The 23,556-nt window shown below is 42.7% G+C and overlaps 1 protein-coding gene across 1 annotated transcript; it reads right to left on the reverse strand.

Annotated features, from left to right (window-relative positions):
• Positions 1-392: 392 nt before the first annotated feature.
• Positions 393-22,972, reverse strand: LOC124548150 (23 kDa integral membrane protein-like). The gene is made up of 5 exons (XM_047125157.1): positions 22,840-22,972; positions 16,026-16,214; positions 13,820-13,984; positions 8,467-8,661; positions 393-548 (listed from the first exon to the last, which is right to left on the reverse strand). Exons 1-5 carry the CDS (start codon positions 22,897-22,899, stop codon positions 498-500), a joined length of 660 nt encoding a protein of 219 aa, XP_046981113.1. The 5' UTR covers positions 22,900-22,972; the 3' UTR covers positions 393-497.
• Positions 22,973-23,556: the final 584 nt, after the last annotated feature.

Below are 23,556 nucleotides of genomic sequence, written 5' to 3' on the forward strand. Positions count from 1 at the left end.
ACCGCAGACTGGATGGATGTGTGTACAAGATGTCAGTGATTAGATCCTTGATTATGAACGTCTCCTTATTGTGTTATGACGTGACAGTAGGACATCATTTGCGATGAGTATCAGACAGTAACCATGCCGAGATCTATTCTAACCTGACGTTTGATTTCTCATCCACAGAAACACACTTAACATTACACAACGTAGTAATTTTTCGTAATCGTCCGCAAGACTCTGTTATACTTCAGATCTTCATTTTCAGACTGTAGGAAAGTAATGGATAGGTATTTTCTTAAGGATTTGCAAGAGCGCAATGTAGAGTTGCACCTTGCTCGAAAGGTCGGTCATCAACAAGTAAACACTTTTGGTTCTTTAAAAAATATTTATATAACAAAATTAAGACATAATAAATAATAGAGATAAATTCGATAGTTTGTAGAGAGATACGATCAGAACGCCCAAGGTGACATTAACATGCCCCGAAATGTGGCTCCGATATACGGGACGTTCTAATTCTTCATTGATCCCGACAGGCAGCATGATAAGATAATGACGGCGACCTGCAACATAAACACAAAATAATTGTTGATATACGTTAACGGTATAGTCTTAAACATTTACTTCTTGCAACTTTTCAGTGCGGAATGGATACTAGTTTGTGTGCATTTAAGAAAATACGTATTAGTAGTCCCTTTAGTTCGACCTCTTAAGCAAATAATTAATGCACTGTAACATTCATTAACTTTGAATATACGTATTCAGTTGAGATTCACACAGACTATTAAACAAGAACAGAACATAGACTCACAAATATTGCTTTGTTTTAAAACAATAAATGTGAAGTGGTGTACATCATAAAGGAACAGATCTGGATCAGCAGGCATATCACCAAGTCTGCGACAATTTTTAATCATTAAGGAATTAGTACCTGTATTCATGCTTTTGACAGTTTCGTCCAGGAGAAACTTGTGCTCGTAGTGGATTAAAACAGTATTACAATGTCTCACTCCATTTGACTGTTTGCTCTTGAGTAGTATCATTCCACACCGAGTGAAAGAAAATTCCTTTTTCTGTATCTCGTCACAAGTTGTGTTTTATGCAGAGCATTTTCTAATCCGGAAGTCTATGCTAATAACAGACAGTAGCAGTAAGATCTAAAAAGAATTAATAGTATTCTCCGGAAAATGTGCCCTTTATAAATGTCCATTCCATACCCGACTCCAATCGAAGTACACAGTCTCAACTGCTTTAACAAGTATCATTAACCTTCACTTCTTTCTTGATTATGCTTCACCATTTCGTTCTAAGTGAAGCTGAGTTTCAGCCCTACACGCATAAGTATACTACACTTACAAAATTGCTATCCCCAGGAAACGTCACGCGAACACTGCATGTAGCTATGATAATGGCATCATTTCACAGGTACACCATATCCACCTAAAGCCATCCGATGATGGTTAGGTTGGCAGCAGAGATACCAACTGCGGGAATGTTGATTGGTAAGTGTCACTCAGTGTTCCCAATAGTCTCAGATATTTTCTGTGGGATTAATGACTAGTGCTGGCGGGACTCTCGAGGTTTGATAGAGCGCCTAAATGTTGATCAAACAAGCAACGTATGTTTTCTCCAGTGTAGACACAGGGGTGGTCGTCTTAGGAGGTGAGAATATACACAGCATACTCACCATGAGGAAGTAGAAGAAAAGTCAATACTTGGCACCTGAGAATGATGAAATAAACATCGTGTTTGAAAGTTACGATAACTCTAATGAACAGACCAGCGTCATGTACAGAAAAAAAGAAACGATAACTTTTCAGAGCCACTTACACCCTGAACTACCCTGCCTACACAGTACGGGATTAACGCTTTACTCAACAACAACGCTTCAACAACTTCCATCTCTAGTCAGCTGCTGTTGATCTCCTCTTTTTCTTTTTGGCGCACTGAAGACGTGTAGTTTTATATGCTGCCATGAGGAATGGCTTGTAGAGAGGTACCCGACTCCAAATAAACATCGCATACAGTTCCTTTCGCAATGTTCGCTTGGAAAGTGGTTATGATAGACCTGCATTCACTGACACCAAAAATTCCTGTCAGCTTTGAGAGCGGCTGTTACTGAGAAGGTGTGACACTCATTTCCGGACCTTGTCGGGTAGGATATTTTTTCGACCACTACTCTGACGCTGTACACAGCCCTCGTTCATAGGCCGACCAATCAGGCAACATCAATTTCGATGTCATCACGGGCACATCCAAATAAGATATCTGCTTTCTACTGAAAAGCCACGCCTCCACATCCACCTATCTTACTGAAATGAATCCATGCAACCGTTCGGTTCATAAATCCCTTCACTCCCATTACTTAGGTTGGCGGTGGAGGGCCACAGGAACTCCTGATACAAGTTCCTCTTCACCTGCAGCACTCCAAATCTACCAGAGTGCTCCTTTGAGACGGTGACTACTATTTTGTCCGGTGAGCTTATATTTTCCATTTAACTTACTGATTATGTTACGGTCCTTCTACAGCAGAAGCAAACAAATCAATGCCACTCGCCATCAGAAACAGCATCAGCTTTGTGTTAACGGGCTGAAAAGTTTTCTGGAAGTCAATAAATTACAGATAAAATAATGCTTTATCGTTGATACGTACATCTTCGTTTAAATGGGTGAATTTATCTAAATTAATTACGACATTCTATCTACTGAAACAAGATTTAACATTAGCGTTGAAATATATTATTACGGAAAATCTGAAAACGCCTAATTTTATAAATGTACTTATTATAAATAACCGATTTTAAAAACCGCATCAGCGGAGGGGATTTCATGCCAGGCACGTTAAGTAGTTATTGCACCAAGTTGCGCGGACGACCTTTTAAATCATAGTTAAGTAGTTATTGCACCAAGTTGCGCGGACGACCTTTTAAATAATAGATATATCAAGCCTATCAGCCATTTCCGCGTAGTAGATTTGGCGAGAGAATATATATATAAAAAAGGTTCAAATGGCTGTGAGCACTATGGGACCTAACATCTATGGTCATCAGTCCCCTAGAACTTAAGAACTACTTAAACCTATCTAACCTAAGCTCATCAAACAACATCCAGTCATCACGAGGCAGTGAAAATCCCTGACCCCGCCGGGAATCGAACCCGGGATCTCGTTCGCGGAAAGCGAGAACGCTACCGCACGACCACGAGCTGCGGACAGAGAATATATCCCTGACAGTTTATTCTACAAGTATTTGAGTGATCTGCTGCGAACAGAGCAAGCGTTGGCACTACTCGAACATTCAAACAATACAACACGAAGCGGTACAACGCACTTACTATGTCCTAAGTGTGCAGCTCATTGGGTTACACCAATTGTGGGCGAACCACTTGAGTCGGCGTGCAAGCCGCTACGAAATACTTATCATCCAATCACGAAGAAAAAAGAAAAAAAATCGGTGAAAAATTTAATTCTTTCACACCGTACTGTCTGATGTCTTCTCTCGATGAAAGACTGAATTCCATTTTGTTGTTAGTCATATTTACTGTGGTGCTTGAAACAAAGTAAATCATTGCACGCACCTTTAAGAGTTTCCAGTGGTAAAAACGAATTGCGCAGGCCTTGCATTTTAAGTCATACATTCCTCAATATGAAATACAGCTAACATATAGAAACTGTATTAAAAGTTGAGAGCAGAATGATATCTATCTCCGCTCTTGAGATATTGACTTGTACGTGTATAAGAGAGTCCCACGCAGTGCGCCCAGTTCCGCCAGTTCACAGCGTGAATCAGGTGCTCATAGCACTTAACATTATTCATAAATGGCTCAACGTAATGAAAGGAGATTTTTTTTCAAATGATACAACGAAAACAGGAGCTTATTTTGCCGTATGATTAACACTCAAAACTTTTTTATCTATCGAGACATAAAAGCAACTACAGCTCTTTCGATGCAACGATATACTCTTCCTTTTAACAGCATTTACTATCTCGCCGAAGAAGAATACTGTGGCAATGCACACGTTAATATTAACGATATTCTATGTGGGCCACTTAGCTTTAGTTGAAACCCGTTTTTTGTTACGTCCTAAGATATAATCACTAAGTAACTAGATGTTTTAATTATTTAAGTTTCCATCAAGACCGATTTTAAATTTACAACCTTTAGAATACTTCCTAGCTACATGTAATGATACCAGCTTGCCAACTAGTCTATCCACCAACGCATCTCATTACTTCAGCTTCTTTTATCCTGTAATAAGCTGCCTCTCACTATCACCAGTATTCGGACGTCCTGCAGAACAATGCAGCATACAATATAAACAGACCGACTGATAAAAAGCTAATTAGTAGTTACGTAAAGCCATAATTAGCTTTAATATGTCTACTTGAACTGTAATGATGCTAGACTCGCCACTTCATTTCCAAAATACCGAATATACTGCTGTATCCGCAAGAAGTTCGTCTAGCGAATTGCAATTTTTTTTGAAGGCCAGGTAGTAGAGACCAGCTCGACTGATGTGCTACTCAAGTAAGCCGCTGGACAGTATCGTTGACATTACATAAAAACACTATGGACAGACGTAGTCTGCGACACTGATCATGGCCGAAGCACATAGAACAACTAACACCGCAATACAGTATGACCAAGAGCGAAGTAACATTTTGTATCTCAGAGCACTTGCATGTTACTGAAAATCTCACACATTGCCAATTTAACCAGACCTAGCAACCTGGGCTCGGTGCAGAGCGAGGTAGGAAAAGCTGACAGGACAAGCAATAAGAAAAACCACTCATCCCCCACCCCACTGGGGCTACATCAGAAGTGTAGCTACGAGGATATAACTGAGGTTAGGGGAGCAAAGCATTCAGTCGTGTGGCCACTCTCTCTGCACCGTGAACTGGGAGACTGACAGGTTTTTGAGTTTCCAAGAAATTACGGCAAATCCTTGGTGGTGAAGATCTACTGGTTGTCCGACTGCTTAACTCGTCAAGTTCCCGTACAATGTTCGTCATAGCTGTGGTGGGGTGGCTGCGGCATTTGGGAAATTTCACCAAAGGATGGAGCTGGTGTGCGGCCACCTTCCACCCTCTGAGGGACCTCAGTTGACGGACTGCATGCTGCCAAAGATCTTTCTGGGGGCGGCGCGACCTCGCGGTGTTCTAGTCACCTAGGCGTCATCGGCCACCATCCTGGTCGAAACCTGGATGGGGGACCGGGGAATTTTTGTTCGCCATCAGATGACTAATGTCGCCTATCGCACACAAGCGCACAACATGCAGAGCACAAGTATGTGCAGTGGTACGTAACTGGCCAAATTCCGGAGGACCTGTGTGGGTCGCACTCGTTCTTCACTGCTGGCGACCCGCACGGCGCCATGGTAGCTGCCGGCTGCGATCCACGATATTGGATGTCACAGGCACCACGTGGGCCTCAGCGCATTCGGCAATCAGTTGCGTTTACACGCACATACACTGCGTTGACAAAAGTCATGGGATTGTGACATAAACTTATACAGATGGCGGTAGTATCGCGTACACAAAGTATAAAAGGGCAGTGCATTGGCGGTGCTGTCATTTGTATGCAGATGATTCATGTGTAAAAGTTTTCGGCATGATTATGGCAGAATGATAGCTGGAGCACAACGAATGGGATATTTCATTTCGGAAATCATTACGGAATTCAATATTCACAGATTTACATTGTCAAGAGGTCCGAGAAGACCCAATTTCAGGCATTCTATCTCATCACGGACAATGCAGTCCCGATGACCTTCACTTAACCACCGACAGCAATGGCGTTTACTTAGTGTTGTCAGTGCTAATACACAAGAAACATTGGGTGGAATAACGGCAGAAATCAATGTGGGACGTACGACGAACGTATCTGCTAGGACACTGCCGCGAAATTTGGCATTCGTGGGATGTGGCAGCAAACGACTGATGTGAGCGTCTTTACTAACAGCACGACATCGCTTGCAGAGCCTCTCATGGGCTCGTGACCATATCGGCTGGACCCTAGACGAATGGAAAATTGTGGCCTGATCAGATGAATTCCGATTTCAGTGGGTATGAGTTCACGCTAGGGTTAGAGTGTGGCGCAGACCACACTAACCCCTAGCCCAAGTTGTCAACAGCCTAATGGGCTAGCTGGTAGTGACTCCTTAATGGTGTGGGCTGTGTTTACATGGAAGGTGCTGGGTCATCTGATCGAACTGAACCGATCACTGACTGGAAATTGTTATGTTCGGCTACTTGGAGACCATGTGCAGCCTTTCATGGACTTCATGTTCCCAAACAACGACGGATGACGATGAACGACGCCACCAGGCCACTATTGTTCACCATTATATTGTAGAACGTCTGGAAAGTTCGAGCGAATGAACTGACCGCCCAAATCACCCGACATGAATTCTATCGAACATTTATGGGACGTAATCGAGAGGTCTATTTGTGCACAAAATCCTGCCCGGCAACACTTTCGCTATTATGGACGGCTATAGAGGCAGTATGGTTCAGTATTTCTACAAGGGAACTACGATGACTTTTTGAGTCTATAGAACGATGAATTACCGCACCACGCCTGGCAAACAGAAGTCCAACATAGTATCAGGAGGCATCCACTGACTTTTGTCACCTCAGTGTAGTGCGGCCCTGAGGCCAGCCTGAGTGCTGAATAAGGATCAAATGGCTCTGAGCACTATGGGACTTAACATCTGAGGTCATCAGTCCCCTAGAAGTTAGAACTACTTAAACCTAACTAACCAAAGGACATCACACACACCCATGCCCGAGGCAGGATTCGAACCTGCCACCGTAGCGGCCGCGCGGTTCCAGACAGAAGCGCCTAGAACCGCTCGGTCACACCGGACGGCGCTGAATAAGGCTGCTTGAATAAATACCCGTCAATATTACCACTATTTGACACCCGTGCATGGACCGTATGTTCTCACTAATCATTTCTGTCACCCATCCTGACGCATAGCGGCCTGGAACAGAGCGGGTTGTTACAATACTTTTGAATTATGTACATGACCAAGACAGATAATTGTAGATAGTTTCACACGTAATTTTTCCCCGTTTTGATCGTCCCGCGTTTGGTTGCATGATATCTGGAGTGCTGCATTAGGCTGCTTGAACAAATACCTGTCAATATTACCACTATTTGATTGGATACCTCCGCATGGATCTTCCGTTTTCACTCATCATTTGTCTCACCAATCCTGACCCGTAGCGGCCAGGAATAGGCCGGGTCGTTACAATAGTCATGTGTTACCAGCGTGCCCAAGACATATAATTAAAAATAGTTTCACACGTAACTAGTTCCCCATTCGATCGGCCTACATATTGTTGCATGATATTTGGTGTAAACAGAAAGAGCTCTGAAACTTTCTGGCAGATTAAAACTGTGTGCCGGACCGATACTCGAACTCGGGACCTTTGCCTTTAGCGGGCAAGCGCTCTACGATCTTTCTTTTATTTTTTTTAGTTGGTCTCATTTTGTTCGATATTGTTCGTTGAATTTGTTCGAGGCGGACGTCCGATGACACCCATTTACGTTCTTCGTTGATCCATTTACTCCGATTTTTCGTTACAAAAGGTAGCTACCCCTCTGACCGAACACGCTGAGCTACCGTGCCGGCAGTGCAGTGGCTGAGCTTGGTCACAGATCGTGCCATCTGAGCTACCCAAGCACGACTCACACCCCTTCCTCACAACTTCAATTCTGCCAGTACCTCGTCGCCTACCTTCCAAACTTCACAGAAGCTCTCCTGCAAACCTTGCAGAACTAGCATTCCTGAAAGAAAGGATATTGCGGAGACATAGCTTAGCCACAGCCTGGGGGATGTTTCCAGAATGAGATTTTCACTATGCAGCGGTCCGGCACACAGTTTTAATCTGCCAGGAAGTTTCGTATCAGCGCACACTCCGCTGCAGAGTGAAAATCTCATTCTTGAGAAAGAGCTCTCGTGCACAGAAGACGCGAATGGAACGGGCAAAAACCCTAATAACTGGCACAATGGAAAGTACCCTCTGTTATGCACTTCACAATGGTTTGCACAGGACACAACGTTGTTGAACAGCATTGATCAAAATTCTGGACACAAACTGAAAACCGCATCCACTTAGCGTGGCAATATCAAACGAGCTGGTGGCGTCCGCTTCGATGCATCGCCACGTTCGCAACGATTCTCTCACACAGGTCGACGCCTGCCTTATAGGTCTGCTCCAAGCAGTCACGTAACGCCATTTTCTAAACATCCCTGTGGTAACACCTCAATATTGTCGTTGCTCTTAAGAAGACTATGATTTTCTTCAGCAGTTGTTTGAGTATGGCACTTGAAAGCTGGCAGGAGCGCGATAAGCTGCGAGGGATCATCTCTCGTCGAACGTACTCTAGCAAGCTACAGTTGCAGAATAGACTGAAGCAAAGTGATTTGAGAAGTGCAACTGTAAAGAATAATTTCTGATTAAGGCCTCTTACCTCCACCACACCGATTCCAATGGCGATGCCGCCGATAAGGTCGCTTAGGGCGGAAATGAGTTCTTCGAGTCTCTGCTTGCACCCCATGGTGAACAGGTACTGGGAACTTGCCGTACAAGCCGAGCCTTCACTGCAGCATGTGGCTGGCAGTTGGCCGAGGTAGTCGGCAGGACCATTCACTCCGCAACACTCAAACTGAAATCAGAAACAAAATCACAACTGTTGTTCATACTTCTGCTGCAGTTCTCTCTCGTATTCCTACACGTGGCCAAAGGACTGCGCTCAGAGAGCTAGGAAAATTTAAACGTCCTTACACACACACACACACACAAACACACACACACACACAACAAAATGATATGAAATGGCACATAAAATTCTATCGCAAATATATGAAACATGTGGAAAGCAGTATTTGTTAGAGCTGACTCCAAAAATGAAATTGCACACATCTACCGAAACACAAGATAACGATATGGTTTACGACTCAGGCACCAAAGGAGCTCAACAATTGAAGCGTTACACGTGACACGCTTGATTTTGTGGTCAATGGAGAGATTTAATTTCAGTAAAGACATACAAATGTATGCCATGCTACCATGTATGTATTGTTGGTAGTATAGAGGTATACTTTTTACTAGTGCAAAAACGTGCCATGACTGTATGTGGATCATTGTTACAGCATTCTTCATACACATCATTGTTATTGCAGTTGTGTATCAGGAATTTGACGAATGACAATAAATTTTGAAAAATGGAGAAACCGCAGGACAGTTGCTTAACCCACAGTCTTTTACTGGATACACGACCGGTTTCGTAACAGATACAGTTCCATCATCTGGTGGAAACTGCAACATTAAAAATATTCTGTACACGCGAGATGGAGGGGATCCTCAAGTCTGAAATATCAAATAAGGAACTATGCGGCTAAAATTTCAGAATTACAACATGTTAGAAGAGAGAACAGGACGTTACTTATAAATAAAATCACTTAGTCATCTGAGGTCATCCTCGCCCCAATTTTATCATGAAACCAAAGGTTCGATGAAAAGAAATTATCTTTTTTGAAGCCTTTACGGGTGTCCTTCCTCGAAGTGTATGGTATTTAGTGCGATAAAAGCCAATCTTGTAAGAGCAGATACATTGGCCAGACAGGCAGGAATTTTTATACGATGTTTGAAGAACATAAAGACCTGTCAAATTGCAGGTCAGCTCTGACTATGCAGTTTATTGACAATCGACATAAGCTGCAGCAGGTTAGTGACAAATGTCTTACACTACAGAGAAAGGTCGGATTCTGAATGTTCTGGAAGAACTTGAAATCTTAAGAAGTCGATATTCCCATTCTCTCGATACATTTAACGAACGAACAGACCTGTGTCTCGAAAATATTTTAGGTAATTATTACATTATCCGGGCAGATTAAGGTGTCCGTATAACGTAATATTTTTCCTTGCTTTTGTTAAATGTACACGTTTTACTCTTTCTTAACGTCGTGATGGTTCTGTCTCCTTTCCGCCGTTACCTCCCGCTTTCCACTTTCAACAATTCACCAGTCTCATGTATGTTTCGTACCAAGCTTGCGACGTTTGTGGCTTCAGTTCTCACAGCTCGTATTTACTACTACATAGTTTTTCTGTTTGTGTTCCCGGTCGCGCTGCACGGAGGAACGGCTGTTAAGGAATTTTTATAAGTAATTCCTGGCAATATGTGATTTCTCTCCCCCCCCCCCCCCCCCCCCCCAACCCCTTACATGTTACTTTATTTTGGTAACTTTTGGTGCCCACTCGTGATTCTGTTTCCTTTGCAGATTGTTTTAGGTACCTTTTACTCGTTTGACACGAAACCTTTGGATCCATGACAACATTGGGATGAGGATGACCTCAGTTGATAAAGTGATTTTATTTCTAAGTAACATTCTGTTCTCTCTCTCCTATGTGGCCGTAATTTTGAAATTTTAGCCGCATAGTTTCTTATCTGATACTTCAGACTTGAGGTCCCCTTCTTTTAGCGTGTAACAGAATTTTTTAGTATTGCAGTTTGCACCAGATGAAGGAACTGTATCTGTTCCTAAACCTGTCGTGTACCCGATAAAAGATTGTGGATTAAGCAACTGTCCTGAGGTTTCTTCATTTTTCAAAATGGTTTTGTGCAGTTGCGGCTGCCCCATAGGAAGAGCTCTTAATTGCAAAAAAGAAAATTACCTCAAACCCACGTATTCGATGCGTAATGCGTAAAGGGAGATTGCATAAAGAACTTGGACTATGACTGTTTCGGTCGTTCGATTAGCGGTGAAACATAGCTTTTACGTATACGCTACGTAGACGATACATAACGGGCTTATATTAAGATAATGTAAATAAAGTATGTTGCTAATGTATATACTATTCAGCTACACACATTGCCTTCTCATAGATATATGTATCTGCAAATTCGGCGCATAGATTAGAGCGTTCTGTAGTTGTGTTACTAAACTGTTGTATTAATTAACAAGAAACCGAATGTGGTTCTCTCGTGCTCTGCACAGGAGGCAGCGATGTTTCCTCAGCTGTTAGTACTCACAATCATTGTCTTTTCTTCTGAAACCTTATTCTACGTCATTATATCATGATACCTTACAGACCTAAGAGATTTTATGGTTTATATCCTCTGTCTTGTAGTCTTATCGATATTCTAAAATCAGCAGTTTGATCTAGTGACAACCAAGGTCGAAATTCCCACAATATATGTTCAAGGATCAACCATACAGTGCCATGAATTTAAACTCTGTTTCATCTACCCTTCTTATTAAAGTCTAAAGAGATACAGCATAATTACGTACGTAACATATTGTGTTCTTTGAATCGTCCTTATAAGGAAGTTGTGATTCGACAAATGAGCATACACTGAACAGTCGTCTACAAATTATGCTAGTACTGATATAATTATATCAAAGCCCAACGTACAGTAATTCTCTTGGTGTATTTTATTTAATGTCTCTGCACGGGTAGTCAAGCGTTTTTCAACGTATGCTACTGATACTTATCGTTTTTGGCAGAAAAAAAAGATAAACCAGGAGGTCTTGCATGTCACAAATATGAGCAATAATGTTTCTATGGAGGTAATTCTTTAAATCTTTATGTCAGCAAAAAATCAACATATGTCTTTGTATTACCTCTTTGTTTCGGCTCTGCAGTGATGAGCACATAACCTTGCTTCATTATCTCCAACTGTATTCAGAAACCAATCAGTTCAGTATAACGTTCTGTACATCACTAAGCAATTCTAGTCGTACTGTAATGTACAGTAAATGTGTCGGTTACGTTCTTAATGTTCTATATTGACTGAGTAGACATGTAGCATAAGGAATGCGCCCACACGATCAAAATCATGGGTTATCTTGTCTGAAAGTCATATCCACGTATATTTTTCTCAAATAGTCATTATCTCTGACAAATTAACTTGAAAAATAGAAACTGAAAGATAGTATAGAAAGCAGTAAACTAATCAATTACAAACACAAGTTTTGCATCACCCCCGTTCCCAGAACTCCTGAAGATAGACGTTGACAGTAGATACTGTATCACAAACACAGTCCTTTTGACTGTTCAGAGCTGTCACTAAACCAGTCCAAAGATGTAAACAAACATGCATGAGCAGCGCCTATTAGACGGAGAGAGTCCGACAGCCGATCAGTTCCAGTCATTCCAGGAGGTACATGGCTCGTGTTGTCTGTAGTTCATGCCTAAACGGTCAATACCGCGGTTCGATCGTGTCCGCACTGTTGCTTTGTGCCAGGAATGGCTCTCAACAAGGGAAGTGTCCAGGCGTCTCGGAGTGAACCGAAGCGATGTTGTTCGGACAGGGAGGAGATACAGAGAGATAGGAACTGTCGATGACATGCCTCGCTCAGACCGCCCAAAGGCTACTACTGCAGTGGATGACCATTACCTACAGATTGTGTCTAGGAGGAACCCTGACAGCAATGCCACCCTGTTGAATAATGCTCTTCGTGCAGCCACAGGACGTCGTGTTACGGCTCAGACTGTGCGCAATAGGTTGCATGATGCGCAACTTCACTCCCGACGTCCATGGTGAGGTCCATCTTTGCAACCACGACACCATGCAGCGCGGTATAGAAGGGCCCAACAACACGCCGAATGGACCGCTCACGATTGGCATCACGTCCTCTTCACCGATGAGTGTCGCATATGCCTTCATCCAGACAATCGTCGGAAACATATTTAGAGGCAACCCGTTCTGTCTGAACGCCTTAGACACACTGTACAGCGAGTGCAGCAAGGTGGAGGTTCCCTGCTGTTTTTGGGTGTAATTGTCTGGGGCCGACGTACGCCTCTGGCGGTCATGGAAGGCGCCGTAACGGCTGTACAATACGTGAATGCCAACCTCTGACCGATAGTGCAACCATATCGGCAGCATACTGGCGAGGCATTCGTCTTCATAGACGACAATTCACGCCCCCATCGTGCACATCTTGCGAATGACTTCCTTCAGGATAACGGCATCGCTCGACTAGAGTGGCCAGCATGTTCTCCAGACAGTAAACCTATCTAATATGCCTGGTATAGATTGAAAAGGGCTGTTTATGGGCGACATGACCCACCAACCACTCTGAGGGATCCACGCCGAATCGCCGGTGAGGAGTGGGATAATCTGAACCAACAGTGCCTTGATGAACTTGTGGATAGTATGCCACGACGAATACAGGCATGCATCAATGCGAGAGGACGTGCTACTGGGTACCGGTGTGCACAGCAATCTGGACCACCATCTCTGGAGGTCTCGCTGCATGGTGGTACAACATGCAATGTGTGGTTTTCATGAGCAATAAAAAGTTCGGAAATGATGTTTATTTTGATCTCTATTCCAATTTTCTGTACATGTTCCGGAACTCTCGGAACCGAGGTGATGCAAAACTTTTTGCGATGTGTATGACTCTCTAGCAATGGCTGCAGACCTGGCTATCGGGAGACTTGGAGCGTCTGGAGAAAACTTTAAACAGGCTGGCTGATGGAGTTGGGTTATCCAAGCAAACTCTTCTGAAGTAGGAGTTAATGTGGTAAAGAAACAACTATCTATGTGCCTGTGACGATAAGGAAACAGCACCACATCTCTTAACCTACTGTTGTGCAATGATTGTCGCTCCTACATCACACATAATGAACTCCATTCTTCTCATCCAAAGACTACACAAAAACCAACGAACATAATTTCAAGCACTATCACTGAGCCCGATAGAAACAAAAAGCTTTCAAGTAAACTGTTTAGCTTGTGCTTAGCTTAAAAAAATGTACAGGAAGTGAATCAAGGGGGTGTAAGATTGATTTGGCGGTTTGTAGCCTTAAGTACTTACCGTTTTTTGAAGCTCATCGATTGGCTGGTCTGCACCACCTGGGATGTAGTTATTGACTGCCTCCTCTATTTTCGTTCCAATACCATCGAAGTCGTCACGGAACACAAATGCAGTTATACCGATTGCAACTTCGATCAGTACGATGATTATTACGAGAGCCGTGTACTGAAACATAACATGGTCCACACGTCAGCAGAATATAGATTATAAGCTACTCAATACTACACAGATTATGTAAAAATACATTTGAGTGCACGCTCTCTTCTCTCTAGCTTGTTTTTCAACCAAGTGTTACAAGTAAAATGGAGGTTGTTTGGAGCTGGTTACACGACGCGCAAATCGTGATGAATGGCGTACCAGGTATTCTCAATAGAATTAGGTTCCACAAAAGCACGGCCATCTCCGTGGACAGTTCCTTGAATCGTTCTGGTACACTAGGGAGCGTCGCGTTGATGCGTTGACGTAACGAAGATACCTGTCGCTACTAGCGTTTTGTAGACGAACGAACGGTTGTACGTAGTAAGACAGTAAGTTTCTGCATTGGTTCCGGTTAGAACTGATTCAGTGTAGCTTTCTCCCACAGAAAATACATTCTCCATCTGCCTGAATGGTGCGCTGCTGGCAAGGGAATGCGTCAGAATATGGTCACTGACGTAGCTGTATCGTGCCATAGGCATGTACCAAAGTGTACCATGTCTCATCAGCCAAGGCGACCTTTTACCGTGCTTCTCACGCCCAATGATAGTGATCCTGCTCATATACGAATTTCTGTGCCCTGTGACTTATGGTGAGCAACGGCACACGTGGGTCAGTGGCAGCTGTATCCCGCAGTGTGAGTCTGGATGGAGATTTGTTGTACAGTTCTGAACTGGCAAGTACCTGACTGCTCTGTGCTGTCTTCCTGCTGACTACCAGAGCCGAGATGCCCACGGCGCAGGTTTGACTAGGCAGACAGGGGATGCCCAGTGCCTGCTCGACGTGGAGGATGGAGTGCCTCGAGCACCAGGGCTGGTCACGATTAAATGCGTCGACAACACTGTGCCGTGCTTGTGTGGAACCTAATCCTTTCGAGCATATCTGGTACGCCATTCATCAGTGCCCGTTCTGCGTCCGACGGTCAGTGCAGCATCTCATGGCGTCCCAAACACGTGACAAACCCAACTATTTCATTCATGTTGTTGACAGGAGTGCTACGCCAGCTATCTCTAGTTGAATTGCTCACAAGAGTAGATTTGGAATCGTTAACTTTCTACTCCACTTTAAATGTCCTCATACCACTTACTTCCTTATTAGCTGGTTTCTGAAAAACTTCCTTCCCGTCTGTGTACAACGGATCTTACAATACGCTCGATACGTTATATTTTCTCTACATAACGGCGTAATACGTTTTAAAGATTTACAGACCTAATAAGCAAGACTGTCATTGTACTTCACAATATATAACAATTAACAAGTTATTTAAAATCCTAGCTGATTAAGGAGAATCTGAAATGAAAATAAAATAATAATTCATACCATTACGATTTAAATCGCAGCTTGTGTACGATCTGGTCATCAGACTATAGCAAATTGAGCTCTAAGATACGAAATGATAGCACCATCCGAGCAGTTCATTTTTCAGTGAATTCATTCAGTTTCCAGATATGCGCCCGTACCAGAAGTAGATGACAGTTTGTAACTGAAGTTAATTGATACAATACGTGTTCGAATTTCATTTTTATTTCCACTGAAGATTTAAAGGTCAGAGAATCTGAGATATCTATTCTTTTCAGTACATTTATTTTCTACAATAAATCCAATAATTTTAAAAGCTGATTGTTAGGACGGCTTTTGTTACATTTGTTCTAGACTTCGTTCCATTTAATACATTAATTCGTCAGTAGGAAACCCTCAAAGCCAGAAAGTCCAAACATCCGAAGTCCTCCACAAAGCATATCAATAGTTACTGCTATCTAGGTATTATTGATTATTTCCGATTTCTTTATTTGACGCTATGTATATGAGATTGGCTGAGTAAATATGGGTTGGAACTCTTTGTACTTTCGCTGTATGGGATTTATCTTCATTTTAAGGTCTATTTGGTCACTGATGGTAGGGAAGTGTACTAGCATAGTCCTGTTAGTGTAACGAGTCAGTAAAGGAACATTTATGTTTAAGTTATTGTTTTTCGTAGAATTAAACGGTCTTGTGATAATTGGTTACTTACTGTTTTCATCATACAGCTATTCTCCTTGATGGCACCACAGCAGCCGAAAAAGCCGACTATCAGGACAATTGCACCCAGCGTCGTGATGACGATGGCGGGGACATTGAACTTTCCGTCGACAAAGTATGTTGCCTCTCCAAACTGGATCACCGATATGATTCCGGGAACCAGAAGCGCAATTCCACAGAGCTGCAAGTAGAGATATTCAACACATAAGACATGTAATATAACATTTTACTAAGCTACATTTATAAAAGATGGACCGTGCTACGAACAAATAGTGCAGCAGATGTTTTCTGTTCAGTTTCAGAATCTTTTACCAACATTGCGATCGGCTGCCACGACGTTGTGTATAACATAGTGCAAACAGCGAGCGAAGATACAAAAGAAGACTGCGCAAAGACAACTCTATGACACCTCTATAATCTATCTGCGTAGTGAAAAGGGTACTGTGCAGTCTGAAAAGTGTGACGATCGAGTCATAAGACTCTCGCCGTTTCCGTATTAATCATTGCGTGGCTGTTTCAATACAATGAATTTAAAGTCAGCGATAATTATTAGAATCCAGCAACACACTCGTTTATATTTTTGGTCCAGCACCCACCATCATATGTGTCTAGGAGGGTACAGAAAGTACTGCACTAGTAGTCTGTCATTAGCTATCCTTCGGATACAAATCGCCTTCAGGCAGGGGAAGAACGACAGATCTATCTAGGAGATGTATTCGTAATTTTACCCTCGTCGTTTCACGAGATACGCTGTCCAGTCACATTAATGTGACCACCTGTCAAGAGATTGAATAACCACCTTTCGTAGCACGGACCACTGCGAGGCGTGCTGGAAGAGAGTCATTGCGGTTCTGGAAGGTGCCGACAGGGACGTGGAGCCATGTCTATTCCAGTGCAGTGCACAGCTGTCCTAGGTTTCTCGGTTGAGGATCCAAGGCGCGAACAGCCCGTTCAAGGTGGTTCCACAAACTCTCGATTAGGTTTAATTACGGAGAGTTCCGTGGCCAGGGAAGTACGGTAAATTCACACTGGTGCTTTTAGAATCACGAACGTACTCTGCGATCTGTGTAACACGTGGTGTTGGCCTGACGGTAATTGCCATCGCGCAGAGGAGAAGCAAACTGCATGTCGAGATGGACATGCTTACTCGTGTTGATCCACTGTGCCTTGCAGAATGAAGAGATCACCCTGGGAATGCCACAAGAAGATTCCTCAGTCCATAACGCTACCAGCCCAGGCCTGGACCCTTCCTTCGATTGTTGTAGGCTTGTTTGTTTTCAGATGTTTCGCTGAAGAGACCCATACGCAGCAACGTTTGCTGAACGGTTATTGAGGAGCCACTGTTCGTACCCCCTTGGTTCATCTGGGTAGTCAGTTGCTCAACAGTTGCACTTCTGTTCACCTGTACGCATCTCTACAGCCGTCATTCACCCCTGACATCTACATCCTGTGGAGTACCACAATTGCGTTGGCACCGGTTTTGGATGGCGGTGTTTCTCCACATACGGTGTACTTTAACCACAACAGCACACGAACCGTTTGTAAAAGTCTTTCATGAAATGCTTCCACCGTTGGCCCCAAGACAATAACCATGCCCATTTGAACGTCAGATAAATCACACAGTTTCCACACCACAACAACTGCACTGTTTCTGTGTCCCCCCACCCTCCCTCCTATACATTTTCTACATCCTCCACAGCTGATGCTGCCACCTTTTGTATGTGACTGATTGTTGCTCTCTGACCTCGAACATAGGCGATGGTTATATTGATGTTACTGGACAGTGTATGTGTGGCATGTAAAAATATATTCCTAGGTCACACTCTGAATGTCGGTTCTTACAAGGGAACCTCCCCATCGCAACCCCCTCAGATTTAGTTATAAGTTGGCACAGTGGATAGGCCTTGAAAAACTGAACACAAATCAATCGAGAAAACAGGAAGAAGTTGTGTGGAGCTATGAAAAAAATAAGCAAAAATATACAAACTGAGTAGTCCATGCGCAAGATATGCAACATCAAGGACAGTGTTAGCTCAAGACCGCCGTGGTCCCGTGGTTAGCATGAGGAGCTGTGGAACAAGAGGTCCTTGGTTCAAGTCTTCCCTCGAGAGAAAAGTTTACTTTTTTTATCTTCGCAAAGTTATGATCTGTCCATTCGTTCATTGACGTCTCTGTTCACTGTAATAAGTGTAGTATCTGTGGTTTCCGACCGCACCGCAAACCCGTGCGATTAGTAGACGAAAGGACGCGCCTCTCCAATGGGAACCGAAAACATTTGATCGCAAGGTCATAGGTCAACCGATTCCTCCACAGGAAAACACGTCTGTATATTCTATACGACACTGGTGACGGCATGTGCGTCACATGACAGGAATATGTCGTCGACCCACCTAACTTGTACACTTGGCGAATGGGTAAAAAGATTCTTCTACCTTGCCCGATTTAGGTTTTCTTGTGGATGTGATAATCACTCCCAAAAAAGTGATGAAAACATAAGGGTTTGTTAGATAATAATTGTCTGAAAATAAAGAATTAAACTTTTCACTCCAGGGAAGATTTGAACTAAGGACTTCTAATTCCGCAGCTGCTCAAGCTAACCACGGGACCACGGCGCTCCTGAGCCTACATCCTCCTTGATGTTGCCTATCTTGCGCATGGACTACTCAGTTTGTATATTTTGCTTATTTTTTTCATAGTTCCACACAACTTCTCCCTGTTTTCTCGATTGATTTGTGTTCAGTTTTTCAAGGCCTATCCACTGTGCCAACTTATAACTAAATCTGAGGGGGTGCGATGGGGAGGTTCCCTTGTTAGAAGATTTAAGAACTTTTTTGTGATAACTGTGATAGTCTTGTTCTGACCAACAAATCCGCAATGAATCCTACAGCCCTTCCTTGAATCTACTCTGTCATACTGGTAACAATGGCTATGTAGGAGCAACACATAATTTCCACGTTATTTAACGAAGCTCAAATGTCAATTTAAGTCACAAGAGGAATAAGCACACAGTACAGTCAACTGTATATGCCAAAATAACATACAGTTTATGTTGTTAATTATTAATGATTGTGAAAATATTTCTGCATGACTGTCAGAAATTTTTGGTCCCTTGATACGTTAAGCCCCTGTCACACGGAGCTAGATTCACTGCAAGATTGCTAGATGGCGTGCTTGACTGCCAGATAGCATGTGAGTGTGATGGCTACCTCACACGCTGAACCTCTCATCATGGTGTATAATTTGACGCAGAAACTCGCAGGCTGGCATGACTCCGTGAATGGTAAGGAGCGCAAGCCAGCCCAACGGCAGTCTTTCTCAAAAGACTGTAAAGAAACTACGCAGTAAAAAATTTTGATCCTCACACACCTCATAGCTTCATGAAAACTGCCTATCATTTCGTTAATGTTCATAGTTATTGTGGTATTTGAGGATTAAGTAAATTAATGCGAGAGTTTCGGAGTTTGCATTGAGAAATTGTATTTGGTGCATGTAAGGTAAAAGATTGTTGTGTATGAAATGTAGCTAACATATAGAATTATTCTTCAAACCTGTAATGGTATTGCTGTCTATCGCCAGTCTTGAGAAAATAGTTTGTACGTAAAGAACTTCATCCTGAACTTGTCCGCTATCGAGAAAGCCTGAATGAAATATTCACAAAATTCCTTGTATCTCATAAACGGTTTCAGATCTTAAAATAAGATTTTGGAAAACGCCAGTACGCAAAGAGGAGACTATTCCATCATAGGTTAATGTGCGAAACTTCTATATCCATCGCGATATTCAAGCGACTACTGATGTTTTCAGTGAGATAATATAATATTTAAGTGCCATCGATAGTTGGGCAACGAGAATTTCCGTTGGTTTGAAATGTTATAAGTGAAGAAAGTGCAGTTTATATTCACACCGAGAATGGACATTTTCATAAACTGTTAACTTGTCTTTCCATCATGCCTTTCATGACAAGTCTTTCACTTATCTTTCATGGCTCTGTCGCAACGTCAACTGTATTAGATTGTTTGTGAGATGAGTGTTTGTAAACTCTGGCGTGTTTTCACGAAAGATGGGGATTTTAAGGTAGCTAAAAAGGGAACTTACATATTACGAAAAGCTCGTCACTGATAATGTTCCTCTGAAGAAAAATAAAGGGAATGAGAAGCCTGGCGAAAATAAATCGCTGCTTCTGTTGAAATTTTAACGGCGTAATTTTTAATAATGAATTATGAGAACTGAAAGTGCCTGAAGAATTTTACTTCTGAGAAATACGAAAACATTTAAATTTGCAGAATCCTGTCGACTACCCATTAAGGTGTAAACAAATTACCAATGTATTGATGTTTATTAGGTAATTGAGATATAGGAATAAAATCCTTTTGTCAGTTTCAATTCACATACGATTCACTTTCTACAGATTGATGATACATATCAATATCCTTCCGAGTTTAAAGGATTCTTAAATATGTTAACTACATTTCATATACAGCAGCATATGACCTAACATCCACCAAACGCAATTTCATAGCGACATCTATTTCTCACTGCAGACTTTAAAAATTTCTTGCAGTGGTTTGCCAAATATCGAAATACCACTATAACCATGACCATTAACGAAGTGATAGGAAATTATCATGAATTTGACGAATGAAGCTATAAGATGTGCGAGAATCAAATTTTTTACGTGTAGTTTCTTCACAATCGTTTGAGAAAGATTGTAGATCGGCCAGCGGGTGTGTGGCACTCTGTTTTCTCTCAAGGGTTAAGTGGCATTGTCTGAGAGTTCCCACACTGTCTGCTGTGACATCAGACGCCAAACAGGATCCCTGACTGGCCAGTGCATGCAGTATTCAGCGAACCTCACAAGGAAAGTAGTAAGCGAGCTACCACAGACAACATTCTCAGTTCCCTTCAGAGCAGCCAGTTAGCAGACGACAGAGCCCCCAAGTGAACTGCCACGGGAGCTACGAAGTAAGCTTGCAGCAAATCTTACTGCATGTGAGACAGAGTTTACAACAGCATTCCAGTCACTGTGGCGAAGGCAGAGATCTTGTCCAAGAATCCATAATGCCATTCGCCACAGCTGGGACTTTGATACGAAACGCAACTCTATCGAATGTTAGTCCAGTGTCTTTGTGCCACCCCTCTAGTTCCTGTCCATACAAAGGAGAAAGTATGTCATATCACTCTAATGCACCGTTGTTTCTCATAGTTGATAATTACTGGTGACTTTCCTCGATTATGAATTTTTACCTTGTGTTCATCCAACAATGTTTATCTTGTGATATTCTTAGTTGTTGGTGTATATATGTCTGTATCACATAGTCATCGCTATTAGATTACCAGTTAAAAGCAATGAAGCTGATGAATGATTGCCTCAGGATAAAACTATCTACATCGTAACCTTCTGAAGAAACGAAGTCATTGTATCAGCCGATGCATGAAACCTTTTTTGTATGTTCGCTTATAGAGAGTACCGGTCACATAAACTCCTGCAGAAAGTAGTGCAACTGCTCCTAGAAATGACCACATTTCACTGAAACTAGCATAGCTTTGAAAATGTGTTCGCGTTTCATAACTAAAAAATCATCAATTAACATAAATATGTAGATTTCTTAGACCTTAACTTAGTGTGCAGTCGTTTTCATATCATTGAGTCATTGGCGAAAAAAAAAAAGTAATCCATTGGATATTTAACCGTACTGCTTTTGGTCTCAGACGCAGAACAACCATATTTTTGTAAAGAAAAAAGGTTAAAGCGGCGCTTGAAAATGCCCTTAGGCTGGAACAATGCATTAGTGCATAAATAAACTGATGCATCGTACTTGAGGGCAGGATGGAGACGAGGCAACTGTGGTCCTGACGTCAAAGAAAATCATCTTAGAAAAGAAAAAGAGACGAATCTGCTTGTGCCTTGTGGAACAACTTTAGGACAATAGCACACAACCATCTTTGTTAAATTGTTGATGAGACATCGTTATTTACAGGCATACACTGTTAGCAAACTGTTCTATCACTGGAAAATCATGTGCAGGGTATCCTCTATTAAGTCTATAGCTTATAGAAGCTGCCTGTAATCTTCGCCAACGTGAAATGTAGTATTCTGCTGTTACAGAATCGATTATTCTTTACTGCAGTCATCAACATAAACTCCACAAATCTTTCACCCTCTGTGTCAATAGCCTGCAAAGAGACTACTGCTTCATTGTTCGCCTTAGGTGTGTTTGGCGGATAGTGTTGGACGAACACAGATTCTATATTCGCTGTCCTAACAAACAGATAAGCCGACTGCTGAACCAAGAGAACGGACAGCTCCGACAGCTACCATCACAAAAATATCTACGATTACAAATAATTGTGAAGTGGAGATACATAGTCAGTTCCGAATTAAGGAACTGGCCGAAAAAAATTCGCATATACGTATGGAATCTCTGCGATAATGAAGTCCTACTGAACAGTCATAAAGAGGAGTAGCTCGGTTTCCACAGCCATACCAGTATGGTACACAAATATGACATGGCTGTGGTTTTACAACCCGTTATATAACCGGTCTCCTCAGAGGGCCTGAACTATATACTATGCCCTAGACAGGTGCTACTCGTGTAGAGGCAGGGCGGGCAGTACGCCAGTAAGTACAGTACTAACGGAGACCTAAAACATTCATTCGTTTCGTGTTATATCCACTTTGATAAGCTAGGAATCTCAATACTACTGCTATAGTTACCCTGTGCCGTGCGATTCATAGTCTTTTGCAGGAGACACATGCAGACTGAGGTGCAATAAGGCTGCGATACACAGTTACCAGCAGTACTTACAAAAACAAGGAAGTTGAAGAAGAAGAGGAGGTATTTCACGGTGCTCGCCGCACAATTCATGATGGCGTTTCGTCGTCTGCTTGTGTTGTGACTGGTAGAGTACCTCGGGGCTACTGACAGCTGCCTGTCGGCGCAGTCCTTCTTATCCTGAAAGCGGCACCTGTTAGGTAACGCCCATACTTATCAGACGCTCAGACGTCGCGATAAGCGATCGCCAGTGCGTGAGTCAGCCTGCGGTAATGTGTGGCTTATTCGTGTGATCGCCACATTCTGGGTGTGCGTCGGGAATCGGTGACTCAGTAGTCTCGGAATTTCGTCTTCTCAGGACGACTGGAACGAAAGTCAGCTCATGACGCTGCGATGTAACATCTTCCCTAGTGACGTCAAACAACATGAAGTCTAGTGGCTATTCAGTCTCTTTCATAATATTTCTGTCTTAGTTATGAAGAGTGTTATCAGAAAAAGTTTATGTACACTGCTGGCCACCGTAAATGCAACACCCTGAAGGAAGCATCCGAATCAAGTAAAATTTACACCATGGGTTTGCAGCGATGAGATATGCAACTGATTAGAATTTCAGCGCAGACGCACATCACGCGCGCCTGTGGCGCCACCTCATAGCGCCATTTAAGGCTTGGCGATTTCGACGAGTGTACGTTCGGCACGTGTGTTTACCTTGTGGTTGTTTCACAAGACGATCAGTTATGCCTCGTAGAC

This window comes from Schistocerca americana, chromosome 1 (genome assembly GCF_021461395.2).
Source record: "Schistocerca americana isolate TAMUIC-IGC-003095 chromosome 1, iqSchAmer2.1, whole genome shotgun sequence".
Classification (NCBI taxonomy): Eukaryota; Metazoa; Arthropoda; class Insecta; order Orthoptera; family Acrididae; genus Schistocerca; species Schistocerca americana.